We start from the raw sequence: 27,183 nt of genomic DNA, 5'->3' as shown, positions 1-27,183 counted from the left end.
AATGTGTGGCATTAGAAACATGAAGTCGTAGATAGACAAGTATACTTAATCATGAAAGTATGCGTGCATATGTATATATTTTCTAATAATAACTATATAAATAGTGTTTCTAGTTTATTTACTCCAACAAGCAAGGGCTTATTCAACATAACACGATATAGCCAAAGGATCATTTTCTATTATTGTGAGCTTATTGCAGTTGTTGTTTTCCTTTTCATGTATTTCTCTACATTTTCAAGCTCCAAAGGATCATTTTCTGTTGCTGGATTTTAGTGTTCTTTAAAGGGCATTAGTTGATAATTTTTATTGTAGGAAATTAAGTTACTCGGTGGTTTGTGTTTGATTTTTTTTTTTACATTTATTTAGCTCCTTAAATCTCCACTAATGTTTATTCAAGATATGCTGTTTTGGATGAAGTTATCTTTTAATACGTTTTAGCCATATTTGTTAGCTTAAAGATTTTGTCAAAACATTCATTGGCAAGCATCCATTTACTATTTTCAAAATCTAGGGTTGCTTACAATCATCACATCTAGTTGCAAACAACATTTCACATATGGGGACTACTGTACACTTTGAACTTGGTGAAATAAATCTTAGCTTGGATGATGAATATAAAAAGTGCCTGGAAGAAAGCTTTCTTGGCATGGAAACAAACTCTGGCTCCATTATGCAAATTACAAAGGTTAGTTTGGACTGGGACAAAATGGACACGAAATCCTCCGAAGAAGACAGTTCTAAGGGTATGCAAAGTTTATCAGTTACTATAAATAATGTGCGAGTTGTTGTATCTGTAAAGCGTGTAGAACCATTAATAGCAGTAGCAATGCCCTTGCAAGCATTATTAAAAAGCTTATCTGCTTCAAAGAAGAAATCAACTCAGATCACAAAGCCTCCTCCACCAAAACCTCCGTCTGGAAAGGGAGCTAAATTGGTGAAATGCAATCTGGAACAATGTTCACTGTATATATTTGGGGAGACCGAATTGGAAAATGCAGTTATTCCAGATCCCAAGCGAGTCAATTATGGTTCACAAGGTGGTAGGATTGTAATAACTGAATCAGCTGATGGTACCCTGCGCACTGCAAGCGTAATGTCCAATAGTGAATACCCAAAGCTTAAGTACTCTATCTCTCTTGAAATTGTTCATACAAAGTTGTGTTTAAATAAGGAAAAACAATCCACTCAAATAGAACTTGAAAGGACTCGATCCAATTATGAGGAATACATAGAGGAAAATGATAGGCCAGTGACAAAGGTGGCTTTATTTGATATGCAGAATGCCAAGTTTCTACAACGCTCAGGCGGCGTTAAAGAGAATAGTACCAGGTCACTTTTTAGTGTTACTGACATTACTGTGAGGTGGGAGCCCGATTTACAAATATCACTGATGGATTTTGTTCTTCGATTGAAATCTGTAATGCATAATAGCAAGCTTCAGGAGCAAGGTAATGAGAATGTTGAAGATTTGTCTAAAGCTAAAGATGCTCCAATACCAGAACCAAGACATGTTGAGAAGAAGAAGAAGAAAGAACAAATTTTTGCAGTTGATGTAGAAATGCTAAATATATCTGCTGGGTTGGGAGATGGAGTTGAAGCAACAGTTAAGGTGCAATCAATTTTCTCTGAGAATGCTCGCATAGGAGTGCTCCTCGAAGGACTTATGTTTGGTTTTAATGGGGCTAGAATCATCAAGAGTAGTCGAATGCAAATTTCACGAATTCCTAGTAAATCTATTAGTTCATCTATTGGCCCAACCTTGGATTGGGTAATTCAAGGACTTGATATCCAAATTTGTATGCCATATAGACTGCAACTTCGAGCTATTGATGACGCTCTTGAGGATATGTTGAGAGCTTTGAAGCTGATAATTGCTGCTAAGACTAGTATAATTTTCCCTGTGAAGAAAGAGAGTTCTAAAGTCAAGAAACCTAGTTCAGGGGTAAAGTTTGGATGCCTAAAGCTTTTCATACGCAAGCTAACTTTTGATATTGAGGAAGAACCTATCCAAGGATGGCTCGATGAACATTATCATCTGCTAAAAAGGGAAGTGGGTGAGCTAGCTGTTCGGATGAACTTCCTAGATGAATTTGTATCAAAGGCCAATCAAGGGTCGAAATCTAATAATGATGATACTACCACTGTTAATTCTTCTCAAGGAAAGAATGTTGATGGTAATGATATTGAAGTTAATGCAAGTGACTCTTCAACAATTAATTCTATGAGGGAAGAAATTTATAAACAATCATTCCAACAATATTATCAGGCATGTCAGAGCCTAGTGTTATCAGAAGGTTCAGGTGCTTATAAAGATGCTGGCTTTCAAGTTGGTTTCAAACCGAGTGCTTCAAGGATTTCTCTTTTGACGTTATCTGCATCAGACTTAGATGTAACCTTGACAAAAATTGATGGTGGAGAAGATGGGATGATTGAACTTCTAAAGAAGCTTGATCCTATCATTCTTAAACATAATATACCATTTTCGCGAATGTTTGGAGCAAACATTGTCTTACGCACTGCTTCTCTTGTCGCCCAGATTCGTGATTACACATATCCTCTTTTCTCTGGAAGTTCTGGCAGATGTGAAGGCAGCGCTGTCTTAGCTCAGCAGGTAATATTGACAATCCTGATTTCTTTCATCATTCTTTATATCTTTTTCATTAAGTTGATTTCATATTTTTACCATCAAGTTAAGGTTTAATAGGTTCTTTTAATGCTATTTCAACTACTAGCTTATGGTGTTTTACAAATTGGAACTTCTATAATAAATGGTCCAAAATTCAGTTCATAACATTCTCATCCTTCAAAATAAAATGTGATTGGGGGATCTGTATATCTCACAAGTAGATATAAAAATAATTTCAAAAATATAGTTAGAGTACTTAGAAGTAAATGACTACATAACTAAATTAAAAATACTATTTATTTATGATAAATAAAAGAAGCAACAATAGGAAAAACAAAGATAAATAATTTATATTCAAACTTTATAAAAACCATATAAACTTGTAATAATATTTGAAAATTGTTCCATTTTAGTATATCGTTTTTATGTTTACTCTTTTTCATTATAGTGTTCACTATATTCATTAGCTACTTTCCTTTTCCTTCGCAAATAATCTCTTTATCTAGCATTCCTTTTTTTGTGATATTATTATGGTTGCGATTAAATAGACACTCAAAATTACAAACAACATACTCTTAATTGACAAAAAGTTTGAGTATTTATTTACCTTTAGCTTATTAACTTGGAATTCTATCTAGATATGAACTTTAAATATCATGCTATTGCTATTGTAGAATGCACTTCCTTAATTACATTAGGGATCACTAATGAGGCCAATTGACAGTTATGGAAAAATAGTAGTAGTCTCTATTTTTTGGAGCCTCAGACAAAATAATGTAGAGCAAGAGAACACCAACTTGAAATATAAAAGTGTCAATATTTAATGGCACATTTTTAATCTTAGAAATTGTATAATTGATAATTGATAAATGAATTATATAGGGATAAATATTGGAGCTTGATATTTAGTTATAAAGAAATTATGTCTTGTTGGAATAATAATGGTTATGAAATATGAAAAAATAATTAATTAACTAAAAAAACAAGATACTAGCTAGTTTAACCATTGTCTTTTTGTCCACATAACCATTAGTGCTCAATTGAACCCTCACAAAAATTAGTACAAATTTGCTAATAAATTGATATGTTTAGCTGCCAATATTTTATAGTGTAACTTTTTATTTGAAACTTTTAAATAAAATTTAAAATACTACAGAATATACGACATATTTGTGCATGATTTGCACTTCAAACTTATAGGACTTAAATGAGTGGGCATGTTAGATATAAAACCTGTTCTTGTTCTTTCGTAAACTTTTGGAAGAAGGATCCATGATAAAGGATCCTAATTATGTAATAAATATGAAAATAATATAGTTTCATATTACTTGCAACTGAAAAGAAATAAGTTTACTACCACTTTAACTCAATATGATTTTCAGTTGGGAGATTGTATACTTGATATTCAATCTGATCATGTTTCTATTGTTTCAACTAGGCAACCTTCTTTCAACCTCAAATGCTTCAGGATGTTTATGTTGGAAAATGGAGAAAGGTTTCCATGCTTCGATCACTTACTGGTACTACTCCACCAATGAAGTCATATTTAAATTTGCCAATACATTTTCAAAAGGGTGAAGTGTCATTTGGTGTGGGTTATGAACCCGTTTTCGCTGATATTAGTTATGCGTTCACAGTAGTAATGCGAAGGGCTAATCTAAGTGTCATAAAACCTGGTCCACTTATTTTGCCACCAAAAAAAGAGAAGAGTTTACCGTGGTGGGATGACATGAGAAACTATATCCACGGAAAAGTCTCTTTAACATTATCTGAAACAAAATTTCATCTTTTGGCAACTTCAAATCCTTATGAAAAGCTTGATAAACTTGAAATTGTAACAAGCTCTATGGAAATTCATCAGTCAGATGGTAAAATTTATGCTTCTGCCAAAGATTTCAAGGTTCTAGTGAGCAGTTTGGAAAACTTGGCAAGCAAGCAAGGTTCTGAAATTCCAGCAGGTGTGTCTGGTGCATTTTTGGAAGCTCCATTCTTTATTCTTGATGTTAGAATGGATTGGGATTGTGACTCTGGGGACCCCATGAATCATTTCTTATTTGCACTTCCAGCTGAGGGAAAGACTCGGGAGAAAGTATTTGACCCATTTAGATCCACCAATTGGTCCCTTCGGATGGACATATATTTCAGCTCCTTTCTTCCTTCGTTTGAGAAACAATCCTCATCCTCAATGGCTGGAACAGATACTCGTCCTTCTCATAATGTTTCACCTGCTTACACAATTATCAAACTTGGTGCTCATGATCTTGCATGGCTTGTCAAATTTGGTAATGTGATGTACCTCCCTCCGCATAAGTTGCGTTTGTTCTCTCGTTTCCCTCGTTTTGGAGTTCCAAGGATTCTTAGATCTGGTAATCTTGCAATGGATAAAGTGATGACTGAATTTATGATCCGTATAGATTCCACACCAACTTGCATAAAGAACATCCCTTTCCACGACGATGATCTGGCTAAAGGACTAACCCTCACGATGAATAAGATGAAGTTTGAAGTATGTTTTAGTAGGGGTAGGCAGAAGTATAATTTTGAAAGCTTTCGTGACCTTCTGGCAATTGTTTATGAAGGTGTCGACTTACACATGCCCAAAGCTTTTATAGATAAAGAAAACTCTACTAGCATTGCTAAATTACTAAACATAATACCAAAAACTTCTCAACCTTCAGCTGCATCTAAGGACAAAGCTAACTCTAAAGAAGGTGACATTGTCGTACAAAAGAATAATGATGACGGGTTCATATTATCTTGTGATTACTTCATTATAAGGAGGCAGTCTCCAAAGATTGATCCTGCTAGATTACTAGCCTGGCAAGAAGCAGGAAAAAAATATGTTCAGCCAACCAATGTTCGGGGTCAACCTGAAAAAAGAATTGAAAGTGATGAGCATGAGCAGTCTGACCCAAGCGATGACGATGGTTACAGTGTGATAATAGATGACAATTGTCGTCGTGTGTTTGTGTATTGCCTTAAGATTTTATGGAACATTGAAAACAGAGATGCTGTTTGCTCCTGGATTGCTTGTCTAGCTAAAGCTGCTGCACCTTCCAAACCTTCTCCATCTCGACAGTATGCGCGGAGAAAGCTTCTTGAGAAAACCAAACAACATGATGTGAGTACTAATGCAAACCAACAAGATCAGGGGGCTGAAAACCAACAAAATAATGGAGCAAAAACCCAGCAAGATGCAGTTGGAGTAGTTGAAAGCAGTAAAGAATCAGAAGCTGAAACCCATCATGATGCTGCGATTGGAAATAAAACTAATAGGGATGATAGAGTTCAAGAAAACCGTCAAGATGAGATTTCTAAATGCCCTCCTGCTAGTAATATATCAGACTCTTCCTCTTTTCAAACCACTGAGACTTCTGGATCACTTCCAAATCCACCAGATTTGACTAAGGTGGACAACTTGACATCTGGTAAGTATATATATATATTGCTGATCACCATTTGCTTGAGTAATTATGTTATTTCACTAATTCATTTATTTCCAGCAAAAAAGGAAAATACAGAAGATTCAACAGAAGGGACTCGACATTTCATGGTGAATGTTATTGAGCCACAATTTAATCTGCACTCAGAGGATGCAAATGTAAGTCTCAATTATTTATGCATTTTGAATTGAGTTAAATGGCAAAAATAGGTTTGCCTGAGGAAAATTCATTCCGATGACTAGAAACCTTAACTGATATTAAAACGATATATATTTTCTCTTTTTTTTATTATTTCGAAAGATCTTTTAGAAGTAGCAGCCAACGCTGCTTTTTTGTTATTTTAAGATCTATTTGAATTTGGTTCGTGTAATATATTCAATTTTTCATAAAAAAAAAATCCAAGCTTTTAGCCCACAGGTTGTTTTCTTTTTTCCAAGGGATGTGTTAAAGTATGAAATCATTAATGTGCTTATACCTAGTAAAAGCTTTTGGAAGAAATCATTCTTTCCATTGCAATATATGTGATAAGAAAGATATATTCAAGATAAGTATCAAAGAATACCAATGGAGGAACAATAAAAGATTTCTAAATTATAAGAAACTTTACTATAGAATAGTGGATATATAAGTCATTGAGGATGACCAATAGACCATGTTAAGATTATAAATTGTAGGTAGCAAATGAAGAAAAAAAAGAGTAAAGATGATTAATATCAAAGTTGATATAGTATATTTTGTAGACAGTACATTATATTGTATATTACATCCCGTAAGCCTTTTTTATAATATCTATTATCCTATTCCTAAACTACTGAAGAAATGAATAAACAAATCCTGAAATATAGAAGAAAATATAGAAGAATAGGGAAATCAATCCTAGAAGACTAATTCGTATCATAACTTTTCAGGGTAGATTTTTACTTGCTGCTGTTAGTGGTCGTGTCTTGGCCCAATCATTTCAATCGGTCCTTCAAGTTGGTCAGGAAATGATTGAGCAACAACTTAGCACTAAAGAACTGCCTACTGTTGTACCTGAAATTGCTTGGAAAAGAACGGAGATGTCTGTTATGTTGGAGCATGTGCAGGCCCATGTTGCGCCAACAGATGTTGATCTTGGTGCTGGAGTACAATGGCTTCCAAAAATTCTTAGAGGTTCTCCAAAAGTAATGCGTACAGGTGCTCTTCTTGAGAGAGTTTTTATGCCTTGCGATATGTACTTTCAATACACCAGGCACAAAGGATGTACAAACGAACTCAAGGTACCTTTTTCCCCACCTAGATATTAAATACCTGAAATTTCAAGGGTTATAGTTCCTTAGGTTACATTTCATAAGTTAATTTATTCTAAACGGGTAATCATTAGGTAACTATTACAATTTTTTTGACTTGTCGTATTAATTGACGCATTAGTGTGCCATGTGGCATGCACACCACATGGCATAAATGAATTTTTTTTTTTTGAAATTTTATGGACCGAAACGAAACAGGCTTGCAACTTAATTGACCAAATTAGGCCTTTACTCTGGTAACGTGTACATATATCTTAGAATTGATCGTATGTATATCATGCATCTTTTAATAATTCTTGCAAGATAAAATGGGATTTGGATCCTCTAAATTTTGAATTTCACTTTAGAGAGTAAAGTGTAATCTCTCACCATTTATTTTATAAATGGAACCAAGAAAAAATATGAAAAAGAAACCATTCAAGGTGAGAGATCACACTTTATCGTCTAAAGTAAAAATTCAAAATTTAGAGGATCTAAATTCGTATAAATATATACATATGTAACACTATAATTTAAATTGAACTGGACTGGAATTCATATGCAATATACTCGTACCTTGCTTGTTCACTTCAAGGAACCCTTAAATCTTCCTCGATGACATTCTTGTCAATCAAATGTTGTCTTCCATAATCAAGTGTCTCATTTCGTGTTGTTTCCCAAATAAGATATCCAATTGAATTGAGTGAGCCTAGCACAATAAGAGACTTATAATACTCCCCTTCCATGCATAAAGACAGATATATGCTTGTGACCCAACTAACAAACTTGTAATAAGCTTTCATGTAGGAATTGTGTAAGAACTTAACTAGAAAAATTAACCTCGATGGATAATAGTTGTCAAATAGTATTTAATAAAGTAAAAAAATTATGTCCATAATTTGTTGACAAGTTTTGCATCCTTGCTGCAGGTGAAGCCCTTGAAAGAGGTTAAATTCAATTCTCACAATATAACAGCAATAATGACATCTCGCCAATTTCAAGTCATGATGGATGTACTAAGCAATCTTCTTTTTGCACGCATTCCAAAGTATGATCCATTTCTATGTCGAAAAAATTCTTATCTGGACACATGTTTAGCAATCATCATTGGGCTACTCACATAAAAGTTTTGGGGGAGTGTTTAAAACTTTGAATAACGTTAATAGAATCCACTTTCATTGTGAGTATGTCTAAGGATGTTTTTGTGTGCAAGAATCTCTCTCTACCTTTATACTCTTTGATCCTTTCTATGTTTAATAAATATTGTATACTCTTATAGCATGTTTAGTTTGTGCTTTAGGTACTCATTCTTATTGTATTTAATTCATAGGAACTCATTCTTATTTTTTATATAACTTTTGATACTATAAATAAAATGGTTTGAATATCCCTAGAGCATGCATTAAATATGCTCTAGTTTCATATAAGAATTTTTTTTGCTTGCCACAGTAAAAAAACTATGCACCAAATTATTGGTAATTCACTTTTGAATTAATGTATTTAAATACAAATTATTGATCAAAAGATGTATCAAATTTTCAAAGTATTCTATGTGATGTTTCTCTATCTGTTTACCTACTTTACATACTGATGTATGTTTATATCTTTTATTACTGTGTCAAACTTAATGGTACCATAAAATTTGGTTGTTGAAACTTATATGTGCTGTGTAGCTAGGATCACTATTATTTTTTGGGGTTACTTTACGTCACCTGTTACATATTTGTGTCATGTTTTCTTTTTGCAGTCCTCGATGTTTGAGGACACTACAAAATTCCTCTTTGAATTTACTTTTATATTGATTTCCTCTATTGTTCATTTACTATGTTATTTTTTGTGAAATATGCTTCTTATTGATGGGTTTGATATTTAATAATACATAACCTGGGTAGATTAGTTATGTAATTATATATATTTTGATGCTCTTTTTCCTTTAAATAAAATTCAAGATATTTTCTATTTATATGAAAAGTTTCTTAAAAAAATTGAGTATATTATTGTACACAATTTAGGCCTCAAAAGAGTAGCCTGTCACTTTCTGTTGAAGATGATGATATTGTGGAAGAGGAAGCAGCAGATGAGGTGGTTCCTGATGGGATTGAAGAGGTTGAACTTGAAAAAATCAATCTTGAAGTGGTAGAGAGAAAACAGAGGTTGCTTATTGATGATATAGGGAAATTATCTCTTTGGTGCGACAATATTGGTGACCAGAGTCTAGAAAAGGAAGATGAGTGCTGGATGATAGATGGTGGGATACCTTTGTTGGTAAGTAAATCTTATCAATAATCCATAGAATTCCGTGACCTGGTAGCTCGACTCTAATTATAAATGTTTGTTTATTAAATTTAGGCTTTTTCTATTCATTAAATTTGTTTTACAGATCTTATTATTCCATATGGTATATACGTATAGTAATTATCATTTTAAAGAATTTTTCTTTGTTAAATATATTTGATAATCTAATGTTTTAATTTAATATTTATTAAGTATTTTTTACCTTTAGTCTCCACAAAATGTTGAAGACAACAAATAATAAAATATCATAAATAAATAAATTTTTAAATAAAGTTATTTTGATATATAATTTTGTAATCAATTCTTGATTTTGAATTTCTTTATTAGTATACATATGATTAAAGTGACAAATATTGTCAATCATAGGGAATAATAATTTGAATCTTGACAACATATGCACTTGTGCATATTTTTGTGAAGAACAAATTTTCATTTGTAATCGAATTAGTCCTATACTGCTGGCAGATCCAAGAATTGAGAAAAGAACTTGTAGTTGCAAAGAAAGCAAGGAAGGAAGCATATGCATCTCTAAGAGTTGCTCTGCAAAAAGCTGCCCAATTGCAACTAATGGAAAAGGAAAAAAAGAGCAAAAGTCCCTCCCATGCCATGCACTTATCTTTGCAAATTAATAAAGTTGTTTGGAGCATGCTTATTCATGGTAAATCCTTCGCTGAAGTTGAGATCAATGACCTGGTAAGTTCTTTTCTGCAAGCTTTAATGTGTCTCATTCTATAATTTAGTTTGTTCACTGAAAAATATTTTTGAAATATGAACTTCTATCATAATATCAAATGGAAATAGGTTAATGATTGAATGACTCTTCTTTAGTGTGCTCATTTGCACTCATCACTTTATTATAATAAGATTGGGTGAAAATAAAGGAAGAGACACTCTTCATCCTATGGTGATAAGTCAACTAGAATATTGATAGAACTAACTTATTTTGTGTGTACTCATTTGGAGACTCATCACCTCACCATATATAGAATGTGGTCAAAGTGGAAACCGCATTCTATCAAATAACGAGGAATTAATGAGTTTCAAGATAAGTTTACACAATAGAAGAGTTGCAATGGGATAAGTGGTATAACTGGCTAGATTTAAATGAACTATGATTACAAGACACTTTAGTGAATGTGGTGGGATGGCCAAGAAGGGACAATGTGTCCCTCTCCACTCAACGGTTTCATTTTTCTAAGCCTCCAAATTGGGAACTCAATGGAGGGGAAGGGAGGGTTGAACAAGAGGATGTAACTGTTGAAAGAAGTCATCCATTTTTTTATTGCATAATCAAATAAGGAAATCCATTCCTTTTTCTTTGTTTTTCTACCATCCTGTTAATGTCTTCTCCTTCCCATTATATCAAAATCTTCTAAACATATCCTTAAAGTCTTGCTTTATATGTACATGTACTAAAGAAATTTTAAATGCAAAAAGATTTGAATTTTCTCATTCAACTTCCTTAAGTGGACTACAAAACCTAAGCTACTGTAATTTCTTATTCTTGATTGTTATGAGGGAAAGGGACAGTAGTATACTTACACAGATTTTCCCTTATTTTCATGTCCTTGTTTTCTAACTTCCAAAATTCTTTTTTTTTTCTGTCTGAATTTTCAAGAATATGCTAATTCGATTTCTTTTTTCTGCTAACCACTTAGATTTACGACTTTGACCGGGATTTCAAGGATGTGGGCATTTCTCATTTCACAACAAAATACTTTGTTTTCAGAAATTGTCTGGCTAATGCCAAGTCTGATACAGTTTTGGCAGCTTGGAATCCTCCGTCTGAATGGGGAAAGTATGTACTCTTCTCTGGAATTTTCTTGTCCCTATTGGTGCTTACAAGACAACTTTCTAGGGTATACTATTTTACTGGGGCAAAATCTAGTTGTTGCAGTATTACTTTTGTCATTCCAGTAATTATCTTAGTCATTTGATATAACTTAATTTTTAATAATTGAAAAGTATTGTGTTGGAATAAAGAGCCATAATTAGAGAAAGTAAGGAATATAAGGCATACTTCTAATGCAAAAATCATAACAAAAAATAAAGAATTCAAAATCAATGTAATAGAGCTTTTCCAACATGTTTATTTGATAATTTTTCTAATGTTTCTATTTTCTTTACCATCTCTTAAGCCTGGATAAAACTATTTTCACAAATCCAAGCTCTCTAGAGAATGAATACTTCTTTTGTTATCTTTTATATGTTACTTTCACTTTTGGGGACATTCTTGGTAATTATATCCAGCTACATATGTATAAAAAGGTGAATATGATGATAGAAAAATGATTTGCCATTAAAGTTTGCTTGACCTTCACAATTGGTACTTGTGTAAACATTTCCTCAACATTTTAAACAATTGAAACATTTGAATTCTATGTTATAGAATTAGATTAAGAGTTTGAAACATAAATAGATATTAATAAAATGTGCTCATTAACCTATAAGTTCATGTGCACAGATAATTGTAATATATTGTGTAGTAAACATTACAGTATTACTACAATCATTTTCTAGTTGTACATAAAGGCTTAATGAACTTCCAAATTAACACAAGCAATTCAAGGAATATCTTTATATATTTTCTTAGAATCCACTTAGGTATAAACAATAACAAATAAAATTCCAATGCCTTACTTTTCATGTTTTCCTTATTTTCGAATGTTGATATTGTATGTTTGCTTCCACCAGAAAAGTGATGCTTAGGCTTGATGCAAGACAAGGACAACCAAAGGATGGAAAAGCTCCCTTTGAACTTTTTCAGGTAAGTGATTCCTTCAGGTTCTTTTGTTTTAGAATACTAGAGATAGATTAAATGAACAGATTGGTAACATAATTATTTTTGAGTCATAAATTCTGTTAGTTATCAATATATCTAAACACATTAAATGGTTCCACATCATCAACAAATCACAACATTATAAATTAACCACATATAAGGATTCAGTTTTGAAGCATCCAAAACATCTATCATCCACAATCAAGTCCTAGTAATATAGATGAACACTTCATATATGAATATACACATAACTTAATACACCTTAGAACATCATAAATCCTTTACCTGAACCCATAGGAGACTGTTAATATGGTTTATGGCTAGTTATAAACTACACGGTCATGTTCTTTCTAACAAGTCTTCATAAGATAAGCCTTACGAGTTATTCTTACACATACCATATGGAGCTGGAGGGAATAAATACACCACTATCTATCCTAAGTTGATTTATCGCAAACTTCACAAACATTGTTGGTTGACTTTATAATGAGTTCATTAGATGCTCACTTGAGCATTATCATCATATGATTGAGAGTCTAGAATATTCCTACTAAGATAATGTACTTTACATGTGTTAAGAATCAGGATAAAATTAAATCATAGCAAAGAGTTTTAAATATGACCTTGCTGTCCTCTTTCCAAACCTAGTCTTATTTTCTCCATCCAACCACTTTTCATCTCTTGCATTTTCTACATTTTTGTTCTTTTCCCTAAGTTTGCTACACTATTCATCCACAGTCGTTTCCACTACACATCCACTGCCTCCTCTAGCATCTGCTGCCTCAATGATCACCTCGTTGTGCTTCTGTCTTCGATCCATCTATCACTGCTATGTTGTTTTAATCATTTTGTTCAAGTCTATTACTTAAAGATGAGAGAATGAGAGTATCCCTAAGAGTTAAATCCTAATAATAAACTCTAATGCTGCATTCTGCAAAACTGTCCGCTGCTAACCCCACTTGGGTAAGTTTTAGGAATCCTGGCATGGAGAGAATTGTTGAAATAGAGAATTCACAAGCTTGCAAATGGAGAGAATTGTTGGATAAGTGGTTCTGGAACTACTGTTTTGCACCCTTTTTTTTTGGCAAAATTATAATTTTTATTAGCTTTCAAAAGACATTGCAACCACCTCAAATGGACTCTGCTAACTGTTATGGTCCCATTAGTGGAAAGATATCATGATTTGTAACATTATTGCTACCAGTTTTCTTCGGCAAATTTTGCCTAGAATCCTCGAGAACTAGCTAAGATGACCAACATGAAAGTTATGCTGCCTGATTTCTCCTTTTCAATGAATCCAAGTTTGTTCCAGTTTAATTATTGTAACTCCTTGTGATGGATCCTACCTTAATCAATGTCTTGTATTTGAAGATAAAGCTCAAACAAAACGAAACAAAATACATTATGGGCACCGGTTGAAAAAGTACTTTGGCAACCCTGAACCTAAATGATTTATTTTCTATGGTAAATTGACCAGTATTCATTCACCTCCCTTGTTTTACACAAATTGCACAACCAAATAATACACTTACATCCCTTGATGTTAATTTAACTAACAGATCCTTATACACATGCTTGTCACATGTGTATAAATATTCTTTTTATTTTATTTTGTTTTATTCAATTAGAATGACAAAAATGCCCTTCATAATAAGGTTAAAAGAAACAAAGTTTTTGTGATTCTTCTGCTTTCTCGATGAGTTTTATATGCATAGAGAGATTGTCGGGTTAAAAGTGACTTTTTTTCAACCTATTTTTAATGCAAATTCAATTTGATGATGCAATAAAGGGGAGGTGAATGTATACTAGTCAAATAGAGGGTGGTGTGTAATTTTGATAAGCTTTAAGTAGTGTGAGTGTAACTTACCATTTATTTTATTGTTTGGTTTCGTACATTGTATCAGTTATAACCAACTAATATCATTCTTCACTTTCCTTAACTTATCATTATCTCTTGCTTTAAACTACTCACTTATGTGTAGCAAATAGATTTAGTAACTTATTAGGAACTAATCCTAATAGATTTAGTAACTTATTAGCAAATCAACTACAATTTTAAAATTTTCATTGATCTTCCTAATAGAGGCTTAAGATGGTTTTCCTTTCAAGGAAACACTTGAAATATATGAATGGAGTGAGACAAGGATTGTTTTTGGATGAATTCCTTAAGAGTATCATCTCTCAGCGTCAATATATATATACATAGGTACAGAAATAAAATCCCTTAATGCTAGGAGATATGATAGAATCAGATCCCTTAATACTAGGAGATCCAACATAATCAAATATCTAAAGAGGGAAACTATATCAAAACAGATCTAATCAGATATTCAACACTCCCCCTCAAGCTGGAGCATATAAATCATATGCACCAAGCTTGTTACATATGTATTGTATCCGAGGACCCCGGAGAGCTTTGGTGAAAATATCTGCAAGTTGATCGTTGGAGTTGACAAAGGCTGTTACTATTTCCCCACTTTGCAACTTCTCTCTTATGAAATGGCAATCAATCTCTATGTGCTTGGTCCGTTCATGAAACACAGGGTTGGAAGCAATATGTAAGGCAGCTTGATTATCGCACACCAGTTCCATCTTACTCGGCTCACAAAACTTAAGTTCCTTAACTAATTGCTTCAACCATATAAGTTCACATGTGGCAAGCGCCATAGCTCTATATTCAGCTTCCGCACTAGATCTTGCTACAACACTTTGCTTCTTACTCTTTCAAGATATCAAGTTTCCACCAATAAAAACACAATAACCAGATGTAGAACGTCTATCGGATGGAGATCCTGCCCAATCTGCATCAGTATACCCAACAATCTGGTTATGTCCTTTATCTTCATACAACAAACCTTTTCCTGGAGCACCTTTGATATATCTAAGGACTCTAACAGCTGCGTCCCAATGACTATCACATGGGGAGTCAAGAAACTGACTTAGGATACTTGTGGCAAATGAAATATATGGCCGAGTGACTGTCAAATAATTCAATTGGCCAATTAATCTGCGATATCTGCCAGGATCTGCAAGAGGTTCTCCTTGATCTGGACTAAGTTTTGTGTTGGGATCCATTGGTGTATCTACAGGTCTAGAATCCAACATTCCGGTTTCTTCAAGAATATCCAGAGCATATTTTCTCTGTGAGATACAGATCCCAGCATTAGATTGTGCCACTTCAATTCCTAGGAAATATTTTAACTTCCCCATATCCTTAGTCTAAAAGTGATCAAACAAGTGCTGTTTTAACTGAGTGATTCCCTCATGATCATCTCCAGTAATGACAATATCATCCACATAAACAACCAGATATATGGAGGTCATGGAGGAAGAATGACGGAAGAAAACTGAATGATCTGCTTCACTCTGAATCATGCAAACTTAGAAATAACAGCACTAAAGCGACCAAACCAAGCTCGAGGGGATTGTTTCAAGCCATATAAAGATCGGCGTAAACGACATACTAAGCTGGAAGACTCCCACTGAGCAACAAACCCGGGAGGTTGCTCCATGTATACTTCCTCCTTGAGATCACCATGTAAGAAGGCATTTTTAATATCAAGTTGATGAAGAGGCCAATGGCGAATGGCAGCCATAGAAAGAAAAAGACGAACAGAGGCCATCTTCGCAACAGGAGAGAAGGTATCACCATAGTCCAAACCAAAGATTTGAGTGTAGCCCTTAGCCACAAGGCGGGCTTTTAATCGATCAATGGTTCCGTCTGAGCCGACCTTAATAGTATAGATCCAACGACAACCCACAGTAGATTTGTCCGGTGGCAATGGAACAAGATCCCAAGTACCAGTAGAATGTAAGGCAGACATCTCCTCAATCATAGCCTGGCGCCACCCTGGATGTGAAAGAGCGTCTGCTGTTGTTTTGGGTATAGAAACAGAAGACAAAGAGGAGGTAAAAGCATAGTGCGAAGATGATAAACGATGGTAACTAAGAAAATTATAGATAGGATTAGGATTACGAGTGGAACGAGTACCTTGTCTGAGAGCAATAGGAGGACTACTGCTAACTCCCGAAGAAGGATCCAAGGACGGTTCAACCACGGGTTCAGGAGATGAGTTATCTTGAACTGCAGGCCGTGGGCGGCGATGATAAACCTGGAGAGGCTTTGTGGGAATAGGAGGCCCATCTAAGTAAGGAACAGGAAGCACCTCCGTAATGGAAGGTGAAGTGATGTCGGGTGCAGAGAAAAAAGGGGTATTCTCAAGAAAAGTGGCATCGGCAGACACGAAGAAACGATTAAGAGCTGGAGAATAACAACGATAACCCTTTTGAAATCGAGTGTACCCTAAGAAAACACATTTGATAGAGCGAGCAGTTAACTTGTCTTTGCCTGGGGTAAGATCATGGATGAAACAAGTACAACCAAAGACTCGTAGTGGAAGAGAAAAAATGTGCTCATGAGGAAATAAAATGGAATGAGGAACTTGATTTTGCAAAACAGAAGAAGGCATACGATTAATTAAATAACATGCAGTCAGAACAGCCTCACCCCAAAACTTAAGGGAACATGAGTATGGAGAAGAAGAGTGCGAGCAGTTTCAATCAAGTGACGATGTTTACGCTCAGCCACACCATTCTGTTGAGGGGTATGAGGACAAGATGACTGATGTAGAATGCCTTGGGAGGACAAGTAAGACGAAAAGGGTGCTGAAAAATACTCACGAGCATTATCACTTCGTAAAATTTTAATTGAAGTTTTGAATTGGTTTTGAATTTCAGAACAAAAAGACTTGAAATGTACAAATAATTCAGATCTGTCCTTCATTAAATATAACCAAGTGCAACGAGAAAAGTCATCAATAAAGGTGACAAAATAACGAAAACCAGAATGAGAAGTAACCCGACTAGGTCCCCATACATCAGAATGAATAACAGAAAAGGGAGACGCAGCCCGTGTATTGACACGGCTTGTAAAAGAACTACGAAGATGTTTACCTAAATGACAAGTTTGACACTCTAAGGTAGTAAGACGAGATAAACTCGGGACCATAGCTTGTAACTTCGAGAGGCTGGGATGTCCCAGGCGACAATGGACCACGTCTGGAGACTCAACAGCAGCAACAGAAGACACAGTAGTAGTGGGTAAGGCAAGCCGATACAGTCCTTGAGACTCACTTCCTGTACCAATCGTCTGTCCCGTCCTTCGATCCTGCACAATGACGGAGTCAGCAAAAAAGGTAACAGAACAATTGAGAGAATGAGTAAGTTGGCTAATAGAAATCAAATTGAAAGGACAATTGGGCATGTAAAGAACAGATTTCAAAGGTAATGTAGGAAGAGGAGTAGCTTGACCTATTCCCTTAGCACCAGTTTTAGAACCATCAGCCAAAGTGATAGAAGGAAGAAATGCAGGGTGTTCAAGTTTAGAGAGGACAGAAGAAGTACCAGAAATGTGATCAGAAGCACCTGAGTCAAGGACCCATGGTCCAAGAGAAGAGGAATGAGAGATACAAGCTACAGAATTACCAGAGTGGGCCACCGAAGCAACGGGAGTAGATGCCTGCTTTGAAGCTTGGTACTTGAGAAACTCATCATAATCATTGCCAGAGACAAATATCCCTTGTGGTTGTGCGGCGGAGTGAACGTCAGATGGCTCATTAGTTTGGACAACATTAGCTACCTTGGTAGGACGACCATGGAGAGCATAACATTTATCCTGAGTATGACCAATCCTATGGCAATGGGTACAACTAAGGCGAGTACGATTACCACGACCCCCACGGCCGCCGCGAGTGGGCACTTGAAAGGACACTTGAGAAGAAGATTGGGATGCCAATGCAGTTTGGTCGAAAGTATGGGTCTCAAGAGAGGGGCCGGATTGCAAGAGTCGTGCAAATACGTCTTGAAGGGAAGGAACGGGTGAGGTGCCCAATATTTGTTGCCGAAGAGATTCAAGTTCAGCTGGCAACCCAAGTAATGTAAGTACCAAAAACAGCTTTCCCTGTTGAGCATGATGGTCATCAGCATTAGACACATAGGGAAGAAGAGTCGAAAACTCTTCCTTGACAGCTTCCACAGCCCCAACATAAGATTCCATATCAGTTCCTTGAAGCTGTAAACTACACAGCTTCTTAGCAACATGGTAAAGTCTTGCAATGTCATTAGTGTATAAAGCTTTGCAATGTCATTAGTGTATAAAGCTTTAGCACGATCCCACACCTTTTTACAAGTTTTGTAAGCCCGAAACATAGTCAGCTTTGGTGGATCAATGGTCTGCCACATAAGGTTACATAGCTGGGCATCAATCTTCTTCCAAGTGGTTTTGTCAACGGCGCGAACATCATCAACAGATTTAGTAAGGTGGTCTTTATAGCCTTGGCCCATGAACCAAAGTTCCACAGAATCAGCCCAAGAAAGGTAATTCTTGGCACCCATCAATTTTTCAGAGGTCATTGTAGCGGTTCCAGAAACGACAGATGTTAGAACAGCCGGTTTACCACCATTGGAGTTGGTGTCGGGGGTTACCTCGGAAGACATGATGGTAGACACTCAGAAACGGCCGAAAAACACCTGCAGAAGGGAAACGAGGGGCGGAAAAAGCCTGGGCAGCGGAGAAATTTTGGGGATAGGCCGAACTTGGCTTTCCGATTCTGATTTTGGGGTTGCTTCGGAGTGGGTCTGATGTTTGATAAGGTTTTGGCCAGAAAAACAGTTTCTGACGAAGAGACACAGCTGATAGTGTCAGCTGGTGAGAAAAAGGGAACACGGCTGAGAGATTGCAGCCGGAAAAGAAAAAAAAATAGAAACCAGAGCCGGGTCGGAACCCGCTCTGATACCAACTTGAAATATATGAATGGAGTGAGACAAGGATTGTTTTTGGATGAATTCCTTAAGAGTATCATCTCTCAGCGTCAATATATATATACATAGGTACAGAAATAAAATCCCTTAATGCTAGGAGATATGATAGAATCAGATCCCTTAATACTAGGAGATCCAACATAATCAAATATCTAAAGAGGGAAACTATATCAAAACAGATCTAATCAGATATTCAACAGAAACATAGAAAAAGGTACACCCATATCTCTCCTTGTCATTTGCTATTGCATGGAAAAGCTTTTTCTCATGCAGATGTAATTTCCATCACTTTGGCGTTTTTGTTGAGGAGGGTGGGATGGGATGGGATGAGAAGCGTACAATAATTGTTGCAATATGAATTGCTCTAATAGCTATTGGTAAAGAAATGACTAATTGATAACTTTTGCATTCCCTAGAATATTCCATTCATTTGTTGTGTCTAGAATTGAGAATCTATTGAGTACAAAAGCATTTCAATCAAAATTGTTATTTATGAGACATTTTGTTGAACTTGACTCTTGCAGTTTGTTTACTAACTCTAGTTTACTTTTACATTATAGGTAGATATCTACCCCCTTAAGATCCATTTAACAGAGACAATGTACACAATGATGTGGGGGTATTTCTTTCCAGAAGAAGAACAACGTGATTCTCAACGTCGAAAGGTTAGTTAAGGATCTTGCAAACTTTATCTCACCAACATTAATAAAATTCATGGTTTGTCATCAGTTAATAATGATTATCCGTACAGGAGGTTTGGAAGGTTTCAGCGACAGCTGGTGCAAGGCGTGCAAAGAAAGGTGATACCTCATCCTCAGCCCAAGCCGATTCAACTCAGGTGACTATTTAATAAAATGTCTGGTTCGTGTCTCTCAAGTAATAATGTTAATATAATTAGGGTCTGAAATATGGGTATCTTAAAGGCCATTGATACTAGTATCTACCTAATATGGATACTTGCATACTTGTTGATCAAATATTATATTGAAAAAAATATATCTAAATATAAATTAATCTTCATGAAACATTAAATGTTGCAAACTATACTTGATTTATGATTTAATTATCTTTTTTGTTAGAGTTATGCTCGCATACTTATACCTATTTTTCTGCAAAATTTTCATTCTCATACACCTAGTACAAGTACCACGCCCATATCTATGCAACATTGTAGGTAATGCTAATTTAATCTACATCGTTGGGGTAACTAAGGAAGGTTTTAGCTTCTTTTCTCATGTTTTTTCCTATTATCCAAGTTTATATGTTTTTGCATGGTAGATTTGTCATAAGGACTTTGGTAACGTGCTTGTAGGCATCCAAAGCTAAAAATACAAAGGAAGAAATATTGGCCGACTCTAGTGAGGATGAGGCACCTAAAAGCAAAACTAAAGGTTCTAAGCCTAGTGACGAGAAGAAGCCAAAAAAGATGATGGTGTTTCATGAAATCAAGATTAGCCAGGTTGGTGGTTGTTGGACGCGGTTTGAAAAGAAGTTGTCACTTGCCATCTTCCATCTGATCACTTGTTATCTTGCATTCTTTCTTGTAGGTTGAGTTATCGGTTACATATGAAGGGTCAAGATTCGCCGTAAGTGATCTGAGATTACTAATGGATCAATTTCATCGGGTAGAGTTTGTTGGGAGTTGGCAAAGACTCTTCTCACGAGTTAAGAAGCATGTCATCTGGGGAGTCCTGAAATCTGTGACTGGAATGCAGGTGATTTTTTCCTTCTTTTAGTCTATCTTGATAACATGTTTGGTAGAAAAATTGGTTTTGATCTTCGGAACGTGATTTTCGGTCATGTGCTTTTTAAAGCATTTGATATAACACCTTATCACACAAGGCCTCACGCTGCAATCGTAAGTCAAAGGTGGCGAAACATTACGACACCTAAAAACAAAGAAACATATGTAGTATTTGAAGGAATATAGTTTAACTAGGAGCCTACGAAAGAAAGATAAACCAAAGCGACAACCATTATCACCCTCGAAACGTTAAAGTGAGAAAACTTCGCGTTCAAAAACAACAAAAAATATATATATATAAGCTAGAGTTAGATACATGAATAGTAATAGTCTCGATTTACAAAGAAAAGGCCGGCTAGAACATAATAGAAATCGAAAGAGTGCAGATTACATCATGTTTCTCCAAAATAAAACCTCTAAGAGAAAAATATACAAATACATGTTTAACAGTGGAAAAATATGTTAAGTACAAGATAAACTTTAAAATTAAAGTCTTCTTCACTTCACCAACGAGTCCCGCGCTCTTAGCAGGATGCGTCACGTCCTGTTATCTGAAAAATAGACAATTTCGACAATGGTTGAGAACCCGAAGGTTCTTAGTAAAGTAATAATTCTAAATAGAGACTATGTAAAACTATATGAACCCGCTAGTTAATCCTAGTCTCGAAACCCACAAGGTTCAAGCCTAGGGTTCTTTCTAATCCAAACATGGTTAAGTTACTAAATCTCAGTTCCATATCCACCTTTATTTTCAACCATTTCTTATATATTACTATCCAAATCCCAATACCACAATTGTTTGGTCCAGCATTCATTTCAATAATTTTAATCACAAACATTAATTAATATGGGATTAATTCGCTATGCTTAACATTTTCTAAACTATCATTGATCTCATTCATTTCCATAGTCATAATCATCATTAATCCCAAGTCTCATGTCTCAACAGCGAAATCATACAAAAACAGTATGTAGTACAAAGCAAACACAAGTAGAGAACAAGTACGGCAAGTATTTCAATTAGTAATTAACAGAAATATACAGTTAGGCAAACCAAACAAATATGCACACTCAAATAATAGCAAAAAATGCACATTATACATGCCTGTTCCATGGGCTATGAGCTTACATGTCGGTTAAACTGTCAGAACCTGACACTCTCATTAGCTAATCCGGATATTGTCTCTCGGTTGCACATCCCCAGGAGGAACATAAATAAAGGAGAGTGCTTTTTTACATTCTCCTGGAGAAATTATGAAGGAGTGTATCTTTCCATATCGAAGGAGTGTGCCTTTTCACCTTGCAATCAGAGAGAGATGTGGGAGAATTAATACAAAGGAGAGTGCCTTTCCAATTTTCTACATCTACAAAACACATTCTTCCAGTCTCAAGTGAGCGTTACGTATCGCCCTCCTTGCTGAGCCGTACTCATTGATTCAACTAGGCATTACGTATCGTCATCCCCACTTCGAGATTTGTCCCCTCCATGAGTGTTACATATTGCCCTCCTCATGGAAAACCCACTTTTAGGTCTCAAGTGGGGATTACGTATCGCCGTCCTCACTGAGCCTCACGCACATTATCTCAAGTGAGAGTTACGTATCGCCGTCCTCACGAGATCGTGCTCAACATCAAATCTCATCACAGTCATGATACAAGAGAGGGAATCATTCATCCTCAACTTTTCTATCACATCAAAAGAGGGAATCTTTCATCCTCTGTCTAATTTGTGAGCGAGACAACGCCACCGTCCTTACCGTGGGTGGGACAAAATCACCATCCTCATAACGACACAGCAAACACGAACAAGCGAGATACAACCACCGTCCTTGCCTGATGCCGGTGCCGGTGCCGGTGCCGGTGCCAAACCAATACGCAAGCGGGATAAGACTACCATCCTTGCCAATCAAAAATGATTTTCAATTCTCAAACACACAAGCGGGATAGCACTCAAACTTTGCCATGCAAGCGGGATAACACCCAGACTTTGCCACGCAAGTGGGACAAACCACTATTCTGGCCAATCCAGCTATTGAGGCCACAATCAATCGATATCAATGTCTTTTAGCAATTTCACAAGTTATTAAGTTCATTAACCCCAACTCTTTATCAAATATTCAATTTCGTTCTTTTATGAGCGGGATAACACCATCGTCAATAATCATTAACTTTAATCAATTTCACAACTTATTAGATTTATTAACCCCATTTTTTATCAATTACCAATTCCATTATCACGTGAGTGGATAACACCACCATTTTCACCGCAGGCAGGATACAACCACCATCCCCGCATAGTAGTTTACGCACTTAGCAAGCGGGATGATACCACCGTCCTTGTCCGGCAAGAAATCAATATCATGTCTTAAGCCAGTTGACAATTCCATCCAGTCTTGGAAGATTCAACCTAACATGACCCCACTCATTTATTAGCTACTTTAATCTCATTATTCCATGAGCAGAATGTGATCACCGTCCTCACCGCAGTCAGGACAACGCTTTTTCTTTTTTGTGAGAGAGAAGAGTGTATCTCAGGATGATGTGAGAAGAGAAGTGTTTGACATTGCTATGGGAGCTACAAATCGGTGCCTCCGATTTGTTTTATTTTTTAAACAAACAATCACAAATCGGACCGATTTGTGATTTCGAAAATAAAAAAAATTTAATGCTGAAATCAGACCGTCCGATCTTTATTTTAAAAAATAAAAAAATATCAAATACAAATCGGACTCTCCGATTTGTAGTTTATTTTTTTTTCAAACAGATCGAACCCTCCGATTTGTATAGTCTTTTTTTTAAACAAATCGGACCGTCCGATTTGAATAAAACACCATATAAAAAAACACCTAATCTTCCAACAACAATGTATTACACATATATTTAATCAATATAAAAGAAATTAGCCTCAGGACAAACCACCATTCCCGCAATATTTCATTTAGTTAACTAAGTGTTTATCCAGGAATAGTTCAATTTAATCTATCATATCACTCCCTAGTATATTCAAGGCTTATCAGTTAGTTATTCGACTCCATATGGAGGTTAAAGGGGGTTATAAACATATTGGGAAGGTTAAATAGTTCAAAAATAGCATTTTGGCCAAAACTGGGTAGTTGTGCATACGCATGCCTAATGCATACGCACGGAACCTGAGTCTGGTTTTGCAAAAATTCACATTCGTGCATACACACAAATCTAGGGTCATGTGTACGAACCATGCATGCGTACGCGCGGAACTTGCTACTGTCCCAAGTTCTGCAAACTCTGCACAATTCAGTTTTTAACCCCAATTTTCAAGCGTTCATAATTTTTGCTACAAAAATCGTTTTTCTTCCGTTCATGGACGGTTTTAAAGCTCTAAGACATGTTTCACTCAATTCCAAACTCCGAACACCAAGTTATGGTCTGTCAAAGTTGGTCAAAATTCTGTTTTACCAAATTCTACATAATGCTCATTTTGGTTATTTCTCAATTTATTTTATTTCAAAACCAACATAATCATCCAACCTTCAAACACCCTCTATACTAAATCATCAATTCTCAAGTCTCGTCCTAACTATTCAAGGCCTAAAGCCATCAAATTCCCATCAATTAACCATTTTCGATCTTTCATCAATTTTCACTCAAAATTATAACCAAACCAATTCACAATCACAATCCACAATACAATTTTACCTTTCCAACACTTAAAATGAGGCTCATAACTTACCATAAGGGTGCACTTCACCCAATCACGGCCTTCGGCCTAATTTTTCATATCATTAGCCATGTTATGCAATCCAAGCACAACTAACATCCAAATTCAATCACACACATATACATGGCTAATCAAACCTCAATTTCTCAATTTCATACCACAACATATTATCATTCAATCATCAATCAATATTAATCATTCACACAATATCCATCAATATTCAACAATATCGTAGGGGCATTTAACTTAGATTTTCACATAACCTTACATAATGTCTACCCAAAACTAAAACCAGTACCTTCTTTGACGGCAGTCTCAACCTTGGAAAATCTTTTCTCCGGCAATTCCAACTCCAACTTGTCCAAGCCCTACTAAAATCCTCACCAATGATGATCCTCAACTCAATCCCATACCGGTCCCACGCCAAGCAAATTTTCTCCGTGCCAAATTCAAGCCAAACAATTCATAATTCATCTAATCACAAAAATTCCTCATAGTTCAAGTCTAGGTTTTCGCATATAGTGGAAAATTTTGGGAGATTGAAATTCCTTACCTCATCTCACGTAACCTTGGATTGAAACTCCATTAGAACTCAAGATTGAACCTCCCCTAAATATCAAAAATCAAAATTTTCTCAACACCTCAACCCAAAACGCGAAATTGAAGAGAAATGAAAAATGGAGCAAGGATTTCGAAGTTCCTTACCACAATATTTAAATAGAATCGAAGAGGGAGTCGAGACGAACGCGTAGCCGTAAATGGGTCATCAATCAGAGCTACAATTTGAAAGTTATGTGGATTTTAGTGAAGTGCTGAATAATAATATTTAGGGCACCACTATCTTCTTCTCTTCCTTCTTTGTGCTGAATGTATATGAGTTAATGAAGGGGGAGTGTGCTGAAATGGGTTAAGTGAAGGGTTTATATATTATAGGTTTGAGCCCAACATGAGTCCATTTGCAATTTTAAACTGTTGGCTCCACCTTAAACCAAAATCTTTAAAATAAGAGTCCGAGTTTTTATTCTAAACCATTTTTACTTATAATTAACTTATTAATTAATTATTCAATATTTATCTGAGTTTTACATTTGATAGGTGGATGAAGTTTCCAGTAATGTTTCAAGTATATTTAGAAGAATACTTGACAATTGGTAGTAGACATGGTGGGTTAGGTGACCTGCACAGTAATGGTGGATGGAGATGAGGGTAGTTTTTGTATTTTCATAAGCGATATCATTCTCGTACCAAACACCCTTCAGTAGCCATATACTCTTGATATTTATGTTATTCACACCAACCATTGCAACATCAGAAAACATTCTATTGCCAAAACTCTTTCTTGTGATCCCATTTAAAATGGTGTATTCCTATTAAGAAAAGTCTAGATTTATTTTATGGTAATTGTTAGAAAATGGTAAATGGTGTACTAAATACATTTTTATGCCTTTTGGTAAATGGGTCATGCAGGTTAAGAAATTTAAAGACAAAGGTCAAATTCAGCCCAGTGCAGCTAGTGGTCCAGAGATAAGGGACAAAGACAATTCAGCAGTAAAATCTGACCAGTCAGGTTTTCCGCGTCCAGCTGATGGAGCAGGTGATGGATTTGTAACATCCATTAAAGGTCTATTCCACACTCAAAAGAAAAAAGCAAAGGCATTTGTGAACAAGACAAAGAAAGGTGAAGGAGAACAAGAGGCACAGGGTTCGGATGTCAGTGAAAATGAAGCTGAAGCTTCTACATTTGCTAGGCAGCTTACGATTGTGAAAGCTAAAAAGCTTATTAAGCGACACACTCAAAAGCTCCAAGCTAAAGGACACAAAGGTTTTATTCTCATGTCTTTTTCCTACTATTTAATATTTTTTTTCTTTCTTTTTACTACTTAGACTTTCCGGTATGCTCGATCAGGGCATGAAAATGGGATAGAAGTTTTCATAGATGATTTTCATGTTAAAATTCTACTTTGTTGATAAGTTTATTGATTGAAATATTGCCAATCTTTTACAGCTTCATTCTCCAAAGAATCATTTCCACCAGCATCAGCATTGCAAACATCAACATCTCCTCAACAAGTGATTGACTCATCATTAGCATATGACAGTGATTCCTCAAGTGCATCTGAAGCCTATGAAGCATTAAGTGAATTGAACAAGCTCTAAGTTACCTAAATGGAAAGTCTTAATTTTTATCTAAGCAAGAAGCACAATGCGTTTGATCATTCACAATCAGCATGCATATTCAGAGGATGAACTTGTTGAAAGAATACTATGGACTCAAATTTTGGATTATTCTTCATTGAACTACTTGTATTCATAGTTCATACCATTTCTTAACATCTACCATTACTTGCTGTTCATCAACAACTTTGTGATCATCTCTTCTGGTTGCATATTCACGTAGCTTCTCAATATATATGCAATTTTGGCAGCTTAATATTTTAGAAGATAGGAGTTGTTTTGGCATGATTGTGTAGACACAATAATTTGAACAATATAGACTGCTTACAAGCTA

At 35.6% G+C, this 27,183-nt stretch overlaps 1 protein-coding gene and 1 long non-coding RNA gene across 2 annotated transcripts in view; one reads left to right on the top strand and one right to left on the bottom strand.

Moving 5' to 3' along the window:
- Positions 1-27,159, top strand: part of LOC107459337 (protein KINKY POLLEN-like) — a 34,892-nt gene extending 7,733 nt beyond the window's left edge. Inside the window, exons 9-23 of the mRNA XM_052251982.1 lie at positions 512-2,611; positions 4,065-6,054; positions 6,130-6,227; positions 6,978-7,328; positions 8,267-8,385; positions 9,350-9,602; positions 10,098-10,325; positions 11,291-11,430; positions 12,327-12,399; positions 19,794-19,898; positions 19,985-20,071; positions 20,546-20,692; positions 20,781-20,948; positions 26,142-26,496; positions 26,680-27,159. Coding sequence (XP_052107942.1) covers positions 512-2,611; positions 4,065-6,054; positions 6,130-6,227; positions 6,978-7,328; positions 8,267-8,385; positions 9,350-9,602; positions 10,098-10,325; positions 11,291-11,430; positions 12,327-12,399; positions 19,794-19,898; positions 19,985-20,071; positions 20,546-20,692; positions 20,781-20,948; positions 26,142-26,496; positions 26,680-26,831 — 6,366 coding nt within the window. The 3' untranslated portion in view covers positions 26,832-27,159. The remainder of the gene's footprint in view (positions 1-511; positions 2,612-4,064; positions 6,055-6,129; positions 6,228-6,977; positions 7,329-8,266; positions 8,386-9,349; positions 9,603-10,097; positions 10,326-11,290; positions 11,431-12,326; positions 12,400-19,793; positions 19,899-19,984; positions 20,072-20,545; positions 20,693-20,780; positions 20,949-26,141; positions 26,497-26,679) is intronic.
- LOC107459338 (uncharacterized) lies at positions 21,286-26,152 on the bottom strand. The gene is made up of 4 exons (XR_001586271.3): positions 25,380-26,152; positions 25,228-25,283; positions 24,973-25,148; positions 21,286-21,528 (listed from the first exon to the last, which is right to left on the bottom strand). It is a non-coding gene; the product is annotated as an uncharacterized LOC107459338 (long non-coding RNA).
- Positions 27,160-27,183: the final 24 nt, after the last annotated feature.

Source organism: Arachis duranensis, chromosome 7 (assembly GCF_000817695.3).
Source record: "Arachis duranensis cultivar V14167 chromosome 7, aradu.V14167.gnm2.J7QH, whole genome shotgun sequence".
Taxonomy (NCBI): domain Eukaryota; kingdom Viridiplantae; phylum Streptophyta; class Magnoliopsida; order Fabales; family Fabaceae; genus Arachis; species Arachis duranensis.
This window is presented reverse-complemented; position numbering and strand designations above follow the sequence as displayed.